This window comes from Protomyctophum parallelum (genome assembly GCF_964188405.1).
Source record: "Protomyctophum parallelum genome assembly, chromosome: 14".
In the NCBI taxonomy this organism is placed as follows: Eukaryota; Metazoa; Chordata; class Actinopteri; order Myctophiformes; family Myctophidae; genus Protomyctophum; species Protomyctophum parallelum.
The window spans coordinates 35,874,937-35,894,655 of NC_139709.1; the positions used below are offsets into that span (position 1 = coordinate 35,874,937).

At 41.1% G+C, this 19,719-nt stretch overlaps 1 protein-coding gene across 1 annotated transcript; it reads right to left on the reverse strand.

Moving 5' to 3' along the window:
• Positions 1-16,661: 16,661 nt before the first annotated feature.
• LOC310870948 (tripartite motif-containing protein 16-like) lies at positions 16,662-18,789 on the reverse strand. Its single transcript, XM_083782342.1, has one exon. It carries the CDS (start codon positions 18,743-18,745, stop codon positions 16,883-16,885), a length of 1,863 nt encoding a protein of 620 aa, XP_083638468.1. The 5' UTR covers positions 18,746-18,789; the 3' UTR covers positions 16,662-16,882.
• Between the last annotated feature and the right edge of the window lie 930 nt (positions 18,790-19,719).

Sequence of the window (19,719 nt, forward strand, 5' to 3'; positions counted from 1 at the left end):
AGTTTGCATGTTCTCCCCGTGTCTCCTAGGGTATAAACCCTCACAAAAAACATGCAGTAATCCTGGTCACTAAACTGCCTCCCCCTGGCCAGCCGGGGCTCCTGATGGAGGGGAAAGGAACTGGTTGGAATAACGTGTTCCTTCCACGCGCTACGTCCAACCAGGGAAACTCCCCCCTGTCAGGTGTAAAGGAGCAACTTGGACACTCAGGCATGAAGGAAGCATGAGTTCAAGTCCGTTGCTCTCCCCTTGTCTCCCATATATGGGGACTAGGTTGGTGGAGGGTGTGTAGAGCCCAGGATCACATTAGATGATTGACACAGGGGTGAAAAATGGGTTACAAAATCGTGGGATAAAATATATATAAAAAAAAAAAGGCTATTGTTTTCAATCATTTGGGCTACAAACAAAGGGTGAGTGTAAAAGTAATAGATTTGATTGCCCCCGGACGTTTAGTGTCAGTCCGGAGAGGCAAACTGCTAATTCAAATGATGCCTTTTTTGTATTATTATTATTTAATATAGGCTTATAGCCTATATTATCTGAGTATGGAAACATTAGTCCAGTGATCTCTGGGGATAAAGAAACTGCAAAAAAAAAGAACCCAGCATAATTTGAATTACTAGCTTGCTCCTCTGAAAGGACGCAAAACGTATGGATGGGACCAAATGGACCAATTGCAATATATTTACACACATCCTTTATGTTCAAAATGACCTAAAAATAGGGCCCAGGTATGGGGGGAAAAAGTCTCCTTAAAATATCACGTGAACTCAAAGATCCCTAACTATCAGTGAAAATAGCAGATCTACAAGCTCACAACACATTGCAGAGCTTGTATGTTCGCTGTTTCTGGCAAAGATATTAGTGTAGAGGGCCTTTGGGAATACGCTCAACTAAGTATAGAGTTTCAGCTCTTTTACATTTTAAACCTGGCTTCCCTATGTTGGGCACGTTAATATCAGCAACATTGTTTAAAAATGTTTTTATTTATTCAACAAGCAGTACTTGTAGATCAGCTATTTTGCCTTGCGACAAACTAAATCAGACTTAAAAGAGTAACTTTTTCATTTTAAATGTTATTTTTTATATTGTTACTGTCGGGTGGAAACCTCATATGTCCAAAACTGTTACTTAGTTTTCAGCACTCAAATTCAATAGCAGATATTTTGTGTGGCACTGTAGTATAAGACGTTTCAGCCTGATATACTGCAATCTTTCACTGGTATATTTTTCACAATAACTATTCCGCAAATTTTTTGTATTGTAACACAATATTTATTTGCAAAAAAAATGTTTTAAACTAAGTTAATACAGTTTTCTGACAATGCTGTTGTTTCTTTCCAAAATGCTCTCGATACTATGAACCAACAACATTTATTTTGGGGTGCTACTTCTGAATTCTGAGAATCACAATTCTAACAGACCATACACAGGCACCAAAAACATAATCATGCAGTATGCTTTTCACCCCCAAAATGACCTTTTCTATCAGTCAATGTGAATATTTGTATTCATCTTTTTAAATAAGGGAATGTGTTTTCTCAGCAATCACTTATTTTCTTCTCATGGACTCGGCAAATGTTTCTTCAACAAGTATGCTTCCTGCTTAGCTTCAGTTAGTTAACCTGGCAGGCCTAAACATTTAGGGAAAATGGAACTGAATTGATGATCATTAATGAGAGCTACACATGTATTGTTTGATTTAAAAAAGAAAAAGAAGCTTCAGTTACAAGTAGGAGAGACTGTGAATGGTTAATGGACGATACCGTCTCCAGTTGTACTGTAAGGTATATTAAAAGACATTTCTCTATCCAGTAATTCCAGCTGGCAGATTCGTCGCACCGGAAGGCAGCCGGAAGTTGGATGGAATGCATTGCAGTCAATGAGAGCCGGCTGGACCAGATTATGAATAAACCCTATTTTAGGAATGAATGGAAGCTTAGTAAAATACTGGGAAATACACACATTGTTTTTTGCTTTTCAGTAATTGTATTAATGTATCAAATGAGCATGAAGTACATTTCTGGACACATCAAAAGTATGGGCTGTTACAAGACTTTACAAGACCACTGACAGCCTGACAATCAATTCTCGCAATACTGCCGAACCAAAAACTAAACCTGTCGCTGTTAAGATGCCTCAACAAAATTCTGTGGCCTTCACATCGAAAAACACATGATTAGAAAACAACCTGTTGTATGCCTTCTTTTATATTGCTGAAACAAGCGGTCTCCAGACCCCACTGTCTAGCATCAGGGTCTTGAGTTCTGCAGTGTTGTTAGCCCCGCTGTCATGCCGCAGTGCATCTACACAGGTGCTCTTCTAGCCTTTCCTGACAACTTTGCAGTAATTCAGTAATGGTGTTTGTTCATAAGCTCATTGACTGCAATGCATTCCATCCAACTTCCAGTTTGCCTCCAATGCCTCCCATGTGTCAAACGCTGCCAACTTGGTGACTGTTCCTTCTCAATATTTTGTCTTGGCTGAACTCAGGATGTGAAAGACTTCCTCTTAGTATATTCTACATGCTTAAATGAGCACAGACATTTTGAGGGGCAGGTGCTGAAGTGAACAAATGGCACCTTGTGCGGTGAGTAGAACCGCCGGCTGCCTTAATAGTGTGTGAGATTTATATATTTTTGGGCATAAATAATATATTAGACTCTTTTAATCCAAAATTGATCGATGTTGTCATGGGCCACATACTGTACAAAACAGAAATCTAATGAACTAACTACAAAAATGAACTTTCAAAAGGGCACCACTTGGTGTCCATCTGTGCACGCCCCTGGAACCTGACCCATTTTCAACCGATCTTCATTGATCCTAACTAATGCTTCTTATAAGATTTCTGTCTGGTCACTGTCTCAGAGGGATTTAAAACTTTATTTTTCTTAAACGTTTTCTTGATGCAAGAATAATGGCTTCTATTTCAGATGCTAACTTTCCAGGATGAGAAAGGCTGTAGTGTAGAGTTTCTATTAGATTGGAATCCCCATCAATGATGTCACTGGTAGGCAGGTTTCTGAACTGCCCACAGCCCCCCAATGAGACACAGACTAAGTAGATGTACCATCTTTAGCATTAGTGAGGACCAATTAGTGAAAATATGGTTGAAATGGTTGAACTGCTCATTTAAGTTTACTTTATAAGCTACAATAGACCGGAAACCTACTACTGTCACTGTTAAACTGTACTGGCAATCTCAGCTTTTGTTTTTTTAGAAGCATTTTGTTTTAATCATGGGCGAAAATATATATAAACCAAGACCTCTCAGTTGTTTTTATGTTTTTGTTTTGTCTTTTTTTTAAACTCGTTCTAAACTGCCTTGGTAGAAAATCCTGGATCGATTTTCCTTTTGAGACGAAAGCGAAGCTGACAAACTGAGCGATCCTTCTCCTTACCTCAGAAAGCCTTGTGGGTGTTTGTTTTTTTCCATGCCTGCAAGGGCTCCGTGGAGACACTGACAGACAGTTCTGTAGCAGAACGAACATAGGCTACACCTATATGAGAAGCATGTGAATGTCTATTGGTATTCATAGTTGGCAGTGTCTAACATTAAAAGTGTGAAATTTGAATTAATTGATTCTTCATTTAGTTGCGTGTCTTTGCTTTACCAGTGCTGCGTAGGCCTATGAGTCTTAGTTTGATGAATGGGGTTTCATTTGTGGATGAGCCTAGAATGGAACAGAAATGATTAACAATGTCAACATAGCGTCCCTATTTTGGACATGTTTTTATACAGTAGGGCAACATTCTATGAAAATACTGTAGCCGATCTACAAGCTCACAACGAGTAGTTGGGTGGTTTCAAAGTTGGGCAGTGTAAACCAACACCATCATTTACAAAACCTCATTACAACAGAATACCTCAGGGACAAAAAACAAACCACACCCTTTCACCTCAACCGGTACTTAATATAGCACCCCCGACTCTACCATCACCTCCACACTGCAGGTCCCTGCAGTGTGGAGGTGACCACCACTAACATGTACGCACCGTCTAACAGTACACACCATGCCAATTATTACTTAGTTAATACAGGTCAAAACAAATGTACAATAAAAAAAGTATAATAAACTAAATAAATGCCTCACACAAACACAAACTGACAAAACAACCTCCAACCACACCCTCTCTCTTCCCTGGCCCCTTGGTACAGCCGGACAAGGTAATTGCCAGGCTTAACAAGATGATGGACATCAGCTGGAGTACAACATCATCAAATAACCACAGTAAACTTCCTATATTAGGATGACAATCACAAGCATGTCTGTTTTCACAATAGTGAAGGGGGTGTTCTTCAGCTCCCTCATGCACAGCTGTATTTTAACTGTTGCTTTTTCTCCCAAAACTGGTCTTCGAATCCTCTCCAGTCCAGTGATTCCCAACTTGTGGGTCGGACTCAGGCCCACTGGTGGGCCATGAGAATATTATTGCATGTTATTTTGATAGCTATATTGGCTATATTGTTTGTGTGCAGTAACAGGGGTCTCCCTATCTCTCCACAATCCATAAATAAAACAGAAAATAAATGTTCTATTTTAACAAATGTTAAGTAACGTCTTAAGTAATGTCTTAATAGAGCGGCCCAGGAAATGAAAACGCAATGCATTTCCCCATAGGCAGTTTTTATTTAATTTATTTAAAGACCTTTTAAGCGTCGTACGAAGCCAACTCTTGTCGTGACAAATCATGACAACACACACAATATTTTGGACCAAACAAATAATTACAAAGAAGAAAAACAACAAAAAAAGTGTTGTAACCTGCTGTTTTTTTCTACTTTCTAATTATTTGTTTGGCCCGTAATATTGTGTGTGTTGTCATGATTTGTCACGACAAGAGTTGGCTTCGTACGATTCTTAAAAGGTCTTTAAATAAATTAAATAAAAACTGCCTATGGGGAAATGCATTGCGTTTTCATTTCCTGGGCCGTTCGTTGTTCTGAAAGGGGGAGGGACTGCGCCGCTCTATAGCAGTGAGAGAAAGATAGAGACCATACTTAGTTTAACAAACAAACAATACATATAGGCCTATCATGTAATCCATGGTATGCACCTTTACATTTTGTTGTTACTGTTAAGGCAATAGTAATATTAGTGATATCAAAGGAATAATAATCACGGAATGAAATGTTTTGTGGTCATGATTCACCAGAATCCTGGATGGCTTGATTTTAGACTCATAAATATTTGTTGCAATCTCTTTGGGAAAAATGAATGGTGTCTGGAACGATGAAACCAAAAAATGGCCGCCACTGCTATGCCTTAGGGCTTAGGCCTATAGAAGCATAAGGAAATGCACAGGAGGAACACAAAACTATGCAATCTGCACAATAGATGCACACAGAAAATGCTACTCTCCATGAACACAATAGATGCATACAAACCCATTGACAATAACACATCGCACAACCTCGCACAAATTCTATTGACGGAATGCACAATAGACACACACAAAGAAACAAACACTAGCTGGCTGAAACTCGCATGCTAATTACATCCACACTTAAATAGTGGCGTAGACAGTAAAATTCTCTTATGTTAATTTATCCATTTGTGACTCCAAGAGTGTGCAAATGGATGGAACATTACCGGTCCATTTGGTTACATTTGTATAGTCCAGGAGTAAATGTTAGCCTATTATTTATTGGCTCTAAGTGTTAAATAACCATGATCACTACTCACTAGTAATCATTCCTAGAACCTTTATTTGTCTCAGGGCACGCCTTCAAATAACGTTTTCATCCACAGCACCCCTGAATTACACTGAATACTTTACAGCACCTTAGATTTATTTCAGGCTGTGATCCCCCATAAATAATAATATTCTAATTGGGGAGTGGAATATTCTAAACTGGGGACCCCCAAAATAAGCCTAATTTGAACGGGGGACTCGCCAAAATAATCACATTTGATTTCCACAGATAAATATTGTGAAAACATCCGAAGTAGATCAGCCAATTTCAATTGGCCAATGTTTGACCAGTTTTTAGTTCATCGATTACTTTTGATGCCGTAATGGTCTTTTATCATATATTTTCTTTTTAACTTTTTTTTCTTCTTCCTGACGTGGCGCATACTGTCTGTACACGTGTACGCATAACAATTATGACATATAGGCCTGCGATATTCAGATTTACAGCAAGGGATTGCATAAAAATAATAAACAGCCAAAAACTAAGCCAAATAAATGCAAACTGAGGGTTTAAACACTTGCAGTAATGTACCGTATCATGATGGTTTAGGACTTTTGGGGTTATTTTATTGACACAAATTAATAAGCCCATTGTTAATAGCAGTGACAAGGACCATGCATGCGTCATTGTTTTTCACTGTTACCCCTTTTTTGGGGGGCCCCTGAGCTCAAGCTCAAGGGCTCCCCCCTAGCTCAGGGGCCCCTGGGCCCGGGCCCAATCCGCCCCTGGCCGGCAGGATGCAGACTTCCCTGTTGGCCATGTGTGGCCAATGCTATATAGCTGGTGCTGGTTGCACCTCTGTGGATTCACTTGGCCAATCACTGACCCGTCAACTGGAGAGAGTAGTGGTTGAGGGTTGAAACCATAGACTGTAAAAAATATGGACAAAGCGTTCCCCGGGTCTAACATGAACGTAAAATGAAGCCTGTCAGTCCTTGAATTGTACATCGCCAGCTGGCCCATTGGCTGGCCCAGACAACTTCCCCCCTTCTTCTTAGTTGGTTTTTATTTTGACTCGAGTGGGTGGGGAATCCCGATCATAGACTGTAACGGTAGCCACGCCCCTCAGAACATACGTGACTTTATGGTCATTTTTTTAATACATGGGACCATCATTTTCCAAAAAGAATATTATGACATTAGAAATGAGACTTTAAACTAGTGACTGGAAGCAGAAAGTATTCATGACCATGTTTATTAAGGTAATACAGTCTAGGTGAAGTTGGGTCCAAATACATGGACTTCTATGGGGCTATGGGTTTTTTTGGGCCCAATGACAGCGCCACAACAGGCCATTATATGAACTTTCAGGAAATCCCGATTTCCTTGTGGCTTCACAAAATATCTGTCTGACTGCCCCCCCTGGTTGAAACACAAGGAGGTTGGAAACCATCTGATGACCTCTCTTCCAGGCCAAGGCTTCGATCATCCATTAGAAATGGATTATAATCAAATCTTTGATGTATTTATATCGACATCATAGGTTTGCAGTGGTAGCTCAGTGGTCTCAGTTTGTTTTTGTACAAGCTCCAACATATTGTTTTCCAGGAAAGACAGGATATTTTGTATATTTTGGGGGGGGGGGGGGGTTTCGGGGGTTTGAAATGGGTGCTTGCAAAATTGCATATTTGAAAAAATCTGAAGAAACTAATGTTTTGATTATTCAGTTTGGTGGTGAGAGAAAACTAAATAGCCTGTCACTGTATAGATCCATAAAAGAGACAAGCTGGCCCTTCACGTTCCACTTATTGTAGGTTGAATCCAAAGCAGAGGATAAAAACAAATGGTTATTGCAAATACAGGCATAAGGACTGATGGGTATTTTTAACTTCAAATGTTGTCTAAACGAATTCAAAATTTTCAATGAAGAGAGAACTACTGGGTTGTTGGTATACTGAGAATAACGTGTTGGGGCAGAGTTATAGTATAGTTCTAATTAATTGTGCTAAATGTATTTTTAATGCTTAAAATCTTGAAATCAATGTTTGTCCCTAAATATCTGTCACCCCAGTTATGCTGATGCACCTGTAAATGTCCCCCGACAATTTCTCTAGCCACATGACTTCAGAAAGTAGCATATATATTTGTATGTGAGACCCTCATGTGAGACCTTCATCATTCTGAAAATATGGTTGATAAATAAATTATATTAAAATTAATTATCTGTGTTCACAATGTGTTACCATATTCTTCATTACATGGAGTAATATCTATATTTAGCATAAAATGTGTTCCCCCTGTTACAGTGTAAACGATGGATATGGAAATAAATGGAATAATGGACACATGTTTTCAGCTGAACATGCCCTCTTTCAGAAGAAAAAAAGAATCCTGTAAAAATAACATTTTGCTTTGAAAAAGATACTAGAATGCAATAGCACAGAATAGTAGGAATGACCCTTTTATTTAATTTTGTTTTGTTTTTACATAATACAGTGAAAGCCCTAATTCCAAGATATATAAATTGTAAAAACAGCTAATTAAGAAATTACCTGAAAGTAAGACAGCAGATTGGCAACTAAAATCAGGAACATTACTGGTCAGTGGTTTCTGAGGCAAAACCATTTTATTTACATTGTTTTAATACAGAACAATTGATGACATGACATGATCATGGACCGCCTCAAAGTGTGACCAACATGAGGTCACACAAAACTCCAGTGTCCCCATGATATCCTCAAAACCAAAGTCCATCATAGAGGGTTTGGCTGGATCCACATTATAGATGGTCATAGTACGTGCAATGTGATCCAGATAAATGCCTGTCCTGGTGGACGATACATTACCTAGTAGGGGGCAACATGTAGTAGGGGCAACATGATCAAAATAACACATTTTGTTCTCACAACGTAAAGTCCAATTTGGGTCATCTTTTCCAAATTGGACATCATCGTCATTTATCCCGTTCAACCACCTGGGGATATCTTTAATTGAGACTGCTATACCAACATCGGATCGACTCCACTCTACCTCCCAGTAACAGCGTTTGGGTTCAGATTTCCGTACATGTCCAGTCGATGCAGGACATGAATATCTTAAGAGCTCAGATCTGGCCTTGGGTTTTGGTGGCCACCAGTACTCATACTCAAGCCAATTCAACTCACGAGGATTTAGAACCACTGGAAACTGAACCCCAAACTGCTCCCCGAGTGTCCACTGGGGCTGAAAACTGCTACTTATAAAAGAAAAGAAAAGGGCCACTACAAGTAACCCCTTTATTTGTTTTATTTTAAGAAAGTCCTCTTTGTCTATTTGTAAGAACTTGGCTCTTGTTTTGGGCTCTGGTGATGCTGACAGTAAAACATCCACTCTATTCACTGACTCTGAAATATTTGTCCCAACCTCTTTAAAAATGTCCTCTAGTTTGTCCCTCATATTTGACACAGCCACAGGCACATCTTCAAAGTATCTCAGAGGACGGATATTGCTGCTGACTTGGTGTGTAGATTCACTGATCATTGAGAGGGAGGTAGAACTGTTTAGAAAATGGATGTGATCCTTTGTGTGTGAGAGCTGCTGTAGCTCAGCATGTCTCCTCCTCAGTTCAGTGACCTCCTGCTCCACACACTTCCTCTGTTCTTCAGCACGACTCACTTCACGTTTCTGTTGGTCTCTGATCAACTTTCTCACCTCAGATCGTCTTCCCTTAATGGAAGTGGTGAGCTCAGTAAAGATGGTGTCACTGTCCTCCACTGCTCTATCAGCAGAGTGATTGATGGACTTTAACTCCTGGTGAATCACCTTCACGTCTTTCTCTCTCTCCTGGATTGTCTGCTGGATGTTCTGCTGACTTGTATCAAGCTCTTTCTGTCTCTCAATCCTTTTTGCTGCAGCTGAGATTATATTGTGACCTTTGTGTTCTTCCACGGAGCACAGATAACAGATACACTGCTGATCGGTACAACAGAAAAGCTTCTTCACCTCGTCGTGGCGAGAGCAGATGCTCTCCTTAAGCCTGGTGGATGCGTTGACCAGCTTGTGTTTCTTAAAGGCAGGAGATTGATAGTGAGGCTGGATGTGAGTGTCACAGTAAGAGACCAGACACTGAAGACAAGTCTTCACAGCTTTCAGTTTTCTCCCAGTGCAGAAATCACAGGCCACATCTCCAGGTCCAGCATAGCAGTGGCCCAGAGGAACAGCTTGGAGTTCTGTCTTCTTCAGTAAATCCAACATATCAGCCAACATTATGTTTTTCTTTAGATCTGGTCTTGGGTTGAACGTCTGTCGGCACTGTGGACAGCTGAATCTCCCCCTTTTAGCCCGATTCCAGTATCTGTCAATACACCTACTGCAATAGCTGTGTCCACATGGAACACTCACTGGATCCTTCAGTAGATCCAGACAGATAGAACAGCAGAACTTGTCCTGGTCAAGTTGAACCATTTTTGCTGAATGTCTCAAAAACAGTTGTTGTGGTTCCTTTAAAACGGGAGTGGTGTCATATGGGGGTATGTTGCATTTACATTTGCAGACAATAGCAGACCCAGTTGTAATTGTTCTAATTGAGTGGATTATCTAGGAGTGTTTGACTGAGCTAAATCAATCAAAATTTAAATCCCTGTTGTAATGTTGTTACGGTCTCTGCAGTTTCCACATTCAATGCAGTCTCCAGTTTTTCAGTTCTGTCTTGTACCTCAGACCTGCAGCACTCCTTCAGGTCCAAGGTTGGTCCCAGGCAGTTTAGCTTTCCCCCAGCTAGGAAAGACGTCACTGTGCTAGTCTGTGTATGGAGTCCTTGGTTCTGTGTGTTTTTTTGGTGAAGTAATTTTGTCTGATGATTGAAGAAAGGTAATACAATTACAATCACTGGTATAATCCCTTTTTGGTCCCTCAGACCTGCATGTGGTACTCACTCAGGTCTTTGTTGGTTTGAGTATCTGTTTAGTTACTCAAGCAGTCCTTGGTTTTGTGTGTTTTCGGTAAAGTATTAACTCAGATTTTGTCTGGTGAATGGTTGTTTTAATTTGGTAGAATCTTTTCTTGGTCCTTGTAAAAAGTGTAAAAAACTATCCAACAAGTTCAAGTCTTCAGGAGAGGAGCTCAACAACAGACAGTGACACAAGCTCCTCTAGACTAACACACGTCACACGTGTCTGCTAGACTGCTACTGCTCACTCTGTCCTATAGACCTCCACTTGCGCCTTAGCCCCGCCCCCAGTGAGGAGGAGGGGATTGCCGATGTGAGGACGGAGGCGGAGCTCCCGTTTCTCCGCCTAAAAACGACCATAGCCATCGTCACAGTGTTTTTCGTGTTTTGAAATTTGAAAATGTTGCCTTATAGGTAATGGACTAATGGTACCCCAACTTTCAACCCCTGAATTTACCATGATCCATAATTTATATAATACACTATTTTTAATATGTTATTTGAATGACCAGTGGTGGCCGAACGGTTTGCGGAGCGGTCTTGATATCGGAAGGTCGCTAGTTTGTATCCCCGGACCGGCACGTTAAAATTACCACCGCTGAAGTGCCCTTGGACAAGGCATTGAACCTCTACCATGAAAGGTTCTATGAGCAGGGCCTGGCTGTAAACAAGCTCTTGAGCTTAGTCCAGTTACCCTGGGTAAACATAGTAGGCCTTCCTTTCCTTTCCTTTCCTTACCATAAGGATCATAAACGATTACGATTACTATCGCAATTTCTTTTTGGGTCAAGTCTTACATTAACTGGCCTTTTCTGACTACACAATCACATCAGTGGTGGAAATAGTAGGCTACTCAATTGTTTTACTTAAGTAAAACAAAAGTAACAATACTGCAATGTAGTAGCTATACGTTAATACAAGTAAATTAAAGTCCGAAAATCAAAATGTACTTGAGTAAAAGTACCAAACTATTGGCATCAAAATGTAGAAATTACTCTGTATGCAGAATTTCTCATTTCATTTTATGCAAATAGTTTGAAAATATTAGATCTACAAGCTACAATGCTTCGCGATGTGACGCATTGTAAGCTTCTAGATCTGCTATTTTTAAATGGCTGAAATGTATATAGAGTTGAAGTGTTTAATGTATGTTTTGTACGATTAATCAAAGTAACTATAGTAACTAAAATTTTAAATAAAAGTAGTGGAGTAAAAGTGGAAATACTCAATAAAGTAGTAAATACCTCAAAATTGTACTTAAGTACAGTACTTAACTAAATGTAATTAGCTACTTTCAACCACTGCTACACATACATCATGTCCTATATAGATAGAATTCTGAGCGAATAGGGGAAGGGGATCAACATCATGTGATTCTTTGTTTGACCCCACAAAAACTCTGGATCAAACAAATATTATGATTATTGGCAGAAACGCGGAAAGTTTACTAACATTGCAGCTGTATGAAAAGCTTGAATTATCCTCTTTCTATCTGCAAAGTGTTTGTTTCATAAAATTCACCGTAGACATGTTATGAGTTATTATTGACATCCATGCAGGTATAGTCTGGTGACCACCCGAGAGATGGTTGGCAGACAGAATGTAGACGGCACCCGGAGGCAGTATGGGTTGGCGCCCCAGACTGTGTCTTCCGTGAGGAAGAGACCCAACAGCCCACATAAGGCCTTTAGGAGGTCTATTCAAGCTGCAAGCGGAGCCTGCAGCACCACCGTTCCCCTGCCGGTGGAGCCTGCGGAACCATTGCGGCTCAATAATCTGCCACTCCTGAATGAAGTGTCTGGTGCTGGGTGCAACGCACAGGTCCTGAATGAAGTGTCTGGTGCTGGGTGCAACGCACAGGTCCTGAATGAAGTGTCTGGTGCTGGGTGCAACGCACAGGTCCTGAATGAAGTGTCTGGTGCTGGGTGCAACGCACAGGTCCTGAATGAAGTGTCTGGTGCTGGGTGCAACGCACAGGTCCTGCGCTGCACCTGGTGAGAGCAGGAGTGGACCTGGTGAGACGTAGGAGAACCCACAGAGCGTATAGTCCTTCCACGCGCCAGACCTTCCAGTCCCGGCAGAGTAGTTCGGGAGCGGCGGACTGTGTGACCCTGTCTTTCCCTAATGGGACTGATCGTGGGTAGCTAGCTACTGGGACGTAAGTCGGGACTTGATCACCCCGGCTGGGTCACCTGAGTGAGGGGTATGATGTTGCGAGACCCGAAACCCTGATGACCATGGGATACATCACTGAGGATACGTCCCAGGTGCATACATGCAATGTTCTTTTTGTTCTATGAGCTACTTTCTGTCAAGAAATTCCGTGCAGGTGATTTATGACCTGTTTTGAATTTGCACATAATGCAGTCTCACTGGCCTTGGAACGTCTCGGGATCCCCGAGGAGGAAGTCACTAATGTTGCTCTGAAGAGGGAAGTCTGGAGCTCTCTGGTGGAGCTGTTGCTCCCGCGGATGGATGGATGGACATAATGCAGGATCGAGGCAGCAGGACGTTGCTTTACTGAAAAAACACAGCCCCTCACGCACTAGGCTAAAATGGAGTTGAAATTAAAATGCATTGGAAGGGGGCGTGTCTGATTAAATGAATAGCAAATACTAAATACAACTTAAAAACGGTCTGGGGTGAAACTAGCGTGAAACTAGCCTTAGAATGTCTGTGATTTTACATACATGCTATAGATCGGTCCCCTCCACTCGCGGTTATAGCAGCAGGACTTACACGGCATAAATCTGCTCGTGCTGTGTCACCTAATAAATAATTCAATAAAGATATTGTCCTCTTTCATATCTATTTGAAAGTTCTGGCCGGAAATGTGTTTAGTCAAATATCTCCACTTTTCCACAAGCCATGCACACGGTGACACGGAGGACATTCTGTCAGCTAGGGTGAGGGGCCCTGAATGATCGCAGGACTGAACATATCAACACTTCCTTTTTTTTTTTTTTTTTTAGATATTTTTTGCGGCTTACGCCTTTATTGATTTTTTAAGGGATAGAAAGTAGGCTGACAGGAAACGGGAGAGAGATGGGGGGGGATGACATGCGGTAAAGGCCGTGTCGGGTCCGGGAGTCGAACCCGCGGCACACCACGACTGGATCACCAGTCCGGTGCCCAGACCGTTACGCTACGGCCTGGGCCTCAACACTTCCTTTGGGAAGCACAAACGTATGGGGCACACAATTGGCGGGTGGTGTGATTAATTACCCTGCACCGATCGCAACGCACATGTCAGTTGTGTGCCGCATACATTTGTGCTTCAGTGGTCAATTTGTGATGATGTTTGGGGTGACCAGAGGGCCCCACTCGGAGTGAAGAGTGGAGATATTTGCCTAAATCAGAATGGTGACCTTCAGAGAGAGATTGAGAGAAAATGAATATTGTTCTGGATCATGACAAACAATTATGACAACACCAAAGTATTTATCTACTTGAGAGGTGACACAATTCATCATCAAACCAAAACCCAAATCCAGCATAGGGGCTGGGTGTGTAAACTAGTGGAGGGAGGTGTGAAGTCGTTAATCTGTATAGTAGGGCTATAGACCTATTCCTTGTAGCCTATTGTTATTTGTTCCATGCTGTTCTCTCTGGTGGCATGTGGCTGAGGTGTAAGAAATGGCACCTTGGCCTGTCAAGGCCAGAAAGTAGTTATTTGCTGCACTCAGTAGGCATTCCCGCATAACTTCTGGGTATGATGTCACGCCCATGTCCTCTATTGTTTGTCATGGGACCCCGTCACCCCGCTGGGCTTGGAAGAGAGAGGTATGGCCATACAAGCTCTAAGCTGGGCGGAGACAGCCAGGCCGTCTGAGTTGTATTCTCATTATGTAGATCTGTGGTCCTCTTTGTGTTGTTCTCATTATGTAGATCTGTGGTCCTCCTTCTGGAGTATTAGGGCAGAGGTTCTCAATCTGTTGGCCACGATCCCTCTGGGGGTCGCCAGATTATTTGGGGGGGGTCGCTAGATTATTTTCTGAATGTGTAAAAAATAATATAAACTACAAAATGTGCCCTTCTGGGCACAGGTCTCCACCAGGAGGATAGGAGTGTGTGTGATGTTTGGCAAAATGTAATATAAAAAACATGTTTTTTTATTTGTTTGTTTCTTGCAACAATTTTCTTCATTTTGTTGAGTAAATGCAGAGCCAGATCACTCATAGCATCTCTGAGGATAGAATTCTGGATGTGCAGAATTTTTTACAGTCTGCTACTCCTGAAAACTTTGGAAGGCAATCTTAGCTAATTAGTGTAGAATCTTTCACTCAATTGGAACTGCTACTGATGCAAGTTGATTATGTCATATGACCATGGTCTAGCCCTATGGAATGTATAGAATGCATGCTAATGAAAAACAACTTAATAGGCTACTTCCTAAGGTTAATATGAGCATCAAAGAAATATTTTAAATGCTTTTTAGTATAGTCTACTGCAGCGGTCCCCAAACTTTATTGGCCGTGCACCCCGTTACCTCCTGAACTAGCAAGAGGCACCCCCAGTGCCAAATATATGATTATGGCAAATAATCACAGAATGTCACAGCACTGGGAGACATGCAGCTGCTGTTTACTCCCGCAGCTACTCTATACATCTCCTTACAACAGTGGTTTGCCGGATTTTGCCGTTTGTGCTGTAACAGCATAAAACCGTCATTGCCCTTTTCATGTCACGCACCCCCTAAAAGGCGCTCGCGCACCACAGTTGGGAACCCCTGGTCTACTGTAAAATAACCATGATGATCAGTAGTAATTATTGCTATATAGCAAGCCACAACCCTCGCAAAAAGTGAGGGGTGCTAATATATTAAAGTCTAACTCATGTTGATTAGGTATAGTGATGTAAAACAATCATATTTGACTTGGATCCACAGATAGCCACAGGTTGAGATGAGAAACACTGCTAGTGTATCAGAATTAGAGTAATCTTTCGCATCACAGGTGTAAAGAAGTGGGTGATCATTTTCAGGAAGTGGCTTGATGAATCGAAAACATTATTTTTTGTTTTGTTTTGTTTTATCATCATTGTATAGTTGTACCACTACTATTTTGCAAACTGTTAAAGTATATTCAGTCAATCAATCAATAACTAAAATGATAGTTATACGGTGGCTGATTTCTTTATTATTATTATGATTGTTGTTATTTTGTTCAATAACAGGTTCTCCAGTTCTTTGGTAAAAAATTCCCAGGTGTGACAACAATTACATCCAGTCAGGTAAAAAGTGAATGACCACATGTGTGATATCAATAACTGAGGCATGGATTCACAAATTGCACCCACCATAGGAGGTGCTTCCTAATCCTTCCTCCTAACACCACCAACGCAAAATATGTCAAAATCAAATATTTGTCACATCACAGCTTTACAGTGGTAGGTCACATTTTGTTGTTTTCCAGGAAAGACGGGATATTTTGTATACATTTTAAGATTTATTTCATTACATTCCAACAATTTATAGTCGGTGATACATGCGTTTTAAATGTTGCATGCTTTTTGACAACCCAAAGTGGGCAAGACAAGATACAGTAGGCCTACATTGAAACGCATCCTCTCTCTGAAACACCCTCCTGCACTCCACACCAAAGCGGGATAAAATAATATGCTCGTTATGTGTCAGTGTACTACTATTTGATCTGACAGTGTCAGAGGAACACGTGTCACATGTCAGTTCATTCAGAAATCTAGCTATTGTGTGCTTTTCCTAAACAGTGGGTCAGGAGTCGGGACCCATTTGTGGGTCAAAGACCAATTTGTATGGGTCACGGACCAATTTATATGGGTCACGAGTCTCACGAGTCTTAATCTTTAGTTAAATAATAGTATATATCACATTGCTTACGAATTATTACATTGCATTAAATATATAGTAATAATGTAATTAAAAAAGGTCTGTGAATTCAGTTGAAAAGTATTCAGAGAATTAAAAAGTCAATCAAGATTATTGTCTCCACCACGCCGAAGGCATGGGGGGAGAGTATGTTTTGTTTAACATGGAATACCAAGCACAGAAAATACATGTGAATACTAGGAGAACAAAATAGTGAAACAGATAGTTATTAAACAAATTATCTGAAAGTAAGACAGCAAGCATATTAACATATCTTCTATAATACCAATAAAATAAACACGATTTGAGTGACAAATCTGAGGCCAAACAAATCATTTGGTTATTTTATCTCCATCAAGAGAACAATGTCTTTTTTAAATTTGAGTTTAAGTTGATCTTGAGAGAGGGGGAAAAATCGAATTATGAATAAATTATTGTCATGAGAGACAGATTCAAAAGTGTGTTTTACTTGAGGTCACTCAGGTCACACAACTCAGCAGTTTCTCCAGGTCTTGACAATAATCCAACTTTGACCTTCTGGGTGAATGTGATCTGGGCTCTGTGGAGCAGAGTCATGGTGTCATTAGAGAGGCTGTAGAAGGACAGATCACCTCTACTGTGATCCAGGTACACTCCCACTCTGGAGGACACATAACCTGTGTGAACCTTAGTTACCATTAATGGATTGGCATTCGAACGCGTTACCTTAGTCATGTTTTGGAAATAACATGAGTCAATCTTACTACACAGTAAAGACCAAGATTTATCATTGGATCCAAATCTACTACTCTTACTATTAATCCTGTCGATATCTTTATATGAGACTGATATACTAACACTGAATCCACTCCACTCTACCTCCCAGTAACAGCGTCCACTAAGACCCTCTCTACTCAGAACCTGAGGCCAAAAAGTGAATCTCTCTGGATTAGTGATGTTAGGATGTGGTGGTAGAGTATGTGTTATTTTTCTGTTCCCTTCAGAAAGAGACAAGTTTACATGTGCTGTGTTTGGATCCAGTGTGATTGGACATGAATATTGTAAGAAGTCAGCTCTGAGGTATCCCTGAAGACAGTTGAACGCAAACTGCTCCCTGTGTGTAAACAAGGGCTGAACATTGCTGTTAATGGGATGCGTTAACATAATTACAAAGACAAGGGTCGCTAAAAGTAACCTCATTATTAGTTTTATATTGGTCTTGGTTAATTCTGGTGTTGACAGTAATGTATTGGCTCTATTCGCTATCACTGAGACATCAGTCCCATCCTCTTTAAAAATGTCCTCTAGTTTGTCCCCCATCTTTGACACAGCCACAGTCACATCTTCAAAATATCTCAGTGGACGGACATTGCTGCTGACTGGGTGTGTGGATTCACTGATCCTTGAGAGAGAAGTGGAACTGTGTAGAAAATGGATGTGATCCGTTGTGTGTGAGATCTGGCACAGCTCAGCATGTCCCCTCCTCAGTTCAGTGACCTCCTGCTCCGCACACTTCCTCTCTTCTTCAGCACGATTCACTTCACATTTCTGCTGGTCTCTGATCAGCTTTCTCACCTCAGATCGTCTTCCCTTAACGTAAGTGGTGAGCTCAGTGAAGATGGTGTCACTGTCCTCCACTACTTTATCAGCACAGTGATTGATGGAATCCATCTCCTGGTGAAGGACCTTCACGTCTTTCTCTCTCTCCTGGATTCTCTCCTGGATGTTCTGCTGACTCGTATCAAGCTCTTTCTGTATCTCAGTCTTTTCTGCTGCAGCTGAGATTTTATCATGACCTTTGTGTTCTTCCATGGAGCACATATAACAGATGCACTGCTGATCAGTACGACAGAAAATCTTCTTCACCTCGTTGTGATGAGAGCAGATGTTCTCCTCAACCTTGCTGGAGGCTTTAACCAGCTTGTGAATCTTAAAGGCAGGAGACTGATAGTGAGGCTGGAGGTGAGTGTCGCAGTAAGACACCAGACACTGAAGACAAGTCTTCACAGCTTTCAGTTTTCTCCCAGTGCAGAAATCACAGGCCACATCTCCAGGTCCAGCATAGCAGTGCTCAGGAACAACAACTGGGACTTCTGTCTTCTTAAGTATATCCATCATTTCAACCATCATTATGTTTTTCTTTAGATCAGGTCTTTGGATGAACGTCTCTCTGCATTGTGGACAGCTGAATTTCCCCCTTTGATTACGCTGATTCCAGTGTCTCTCAATACATTTACTGCAGTAGTTGTGTCCACAGGGAACACTCACTGGATCTTTCAGTAAATCTAGACAGATAGAACAAGAGAACTTTTCATGGTCCAGTTGTCCCTCTTGCTCTTGTTGCGCCATTTTAGCTGCCTGGATGTCTAAAAGTAAAAAAGTTCAGTGTGGTCTCCTTGACTCCGTCTCATTTCTCATTTGATAAGAAGTCCCACTATCGTGGGAGTTCCGGACTCAGTGTTGCCAGTTGCCAACTCTTGTGAAAGAAATAAGCCAAAACCCTCCCAAAAAACAAGCCAACTCTTGCGAGGGATATCAAATCTCCCCTCGAAAAACAAGCCAAAACAATATAGTAGCCTAGCCCAATAATATGTCCATAATCATAATAAAAAAGACTGATGTATCCATCATCCATAAATACTATAGTCTATGACAATTATGTTTTGGTCGTTTATTTTATTGTTACAGTTTACACACATTACACATAGATATAGCCGCTAGGGCACAGACCCTTCTGTCACTCAATGTGATTCACACCTAAAACCAGTGGTCCGACTGCAGTCCGGGGACCCCCAGGGGTTCTTGAGGGAGTTCCAGGGGGTCCTCAGCTAAATGATAGTTTGGAACCAAATTTACGGTCTGTAACTCTGAGAGTGTAGGCTACAAATGGAACCAAATGGACCCCATTGGTACATTCACCATTCTCAGAGTTAAATTAACATCTTGATTTGGGGTCTCAGAGATAAATTGGGGTCTCAGAGATAGAAATGCCATTAAATGGGGGTCCGTAGACTAATGCATGTCAAACTGGGGGTCCTTAATTGAAACAGGTCGAGAATCACTGCTAGAGCCATATTGCCATATTGTCTTAGGGTGGTCTCCAGCATATCTTTTCAAATGGGGGTCCGTGGGCTAATAATCGAGTGCCAAATTGGGGGTCCTTAATTTGACATGAAAATTTAAGTTTGGGAACACTGCCCTAAACCATGGATATTTATACTAGTATAGGTCTACCGGTATGTACACCAAAGGAATATATTGGCTTGTTGATTTTCTAAACAATTAAGGCACACATTTTTTTAAATTCAACAAGCCCCCCAAAA

What these genes read in the sequence shown, in the direction of transcription:
- LOC310870948 (XM_083782342.1), bottom strand. Translation starts at nt 18,745, where the DNA reads ATGGCGCAACAAGAGCAAGAGGGACAACTGGACCATGAAAAGTTCTCT.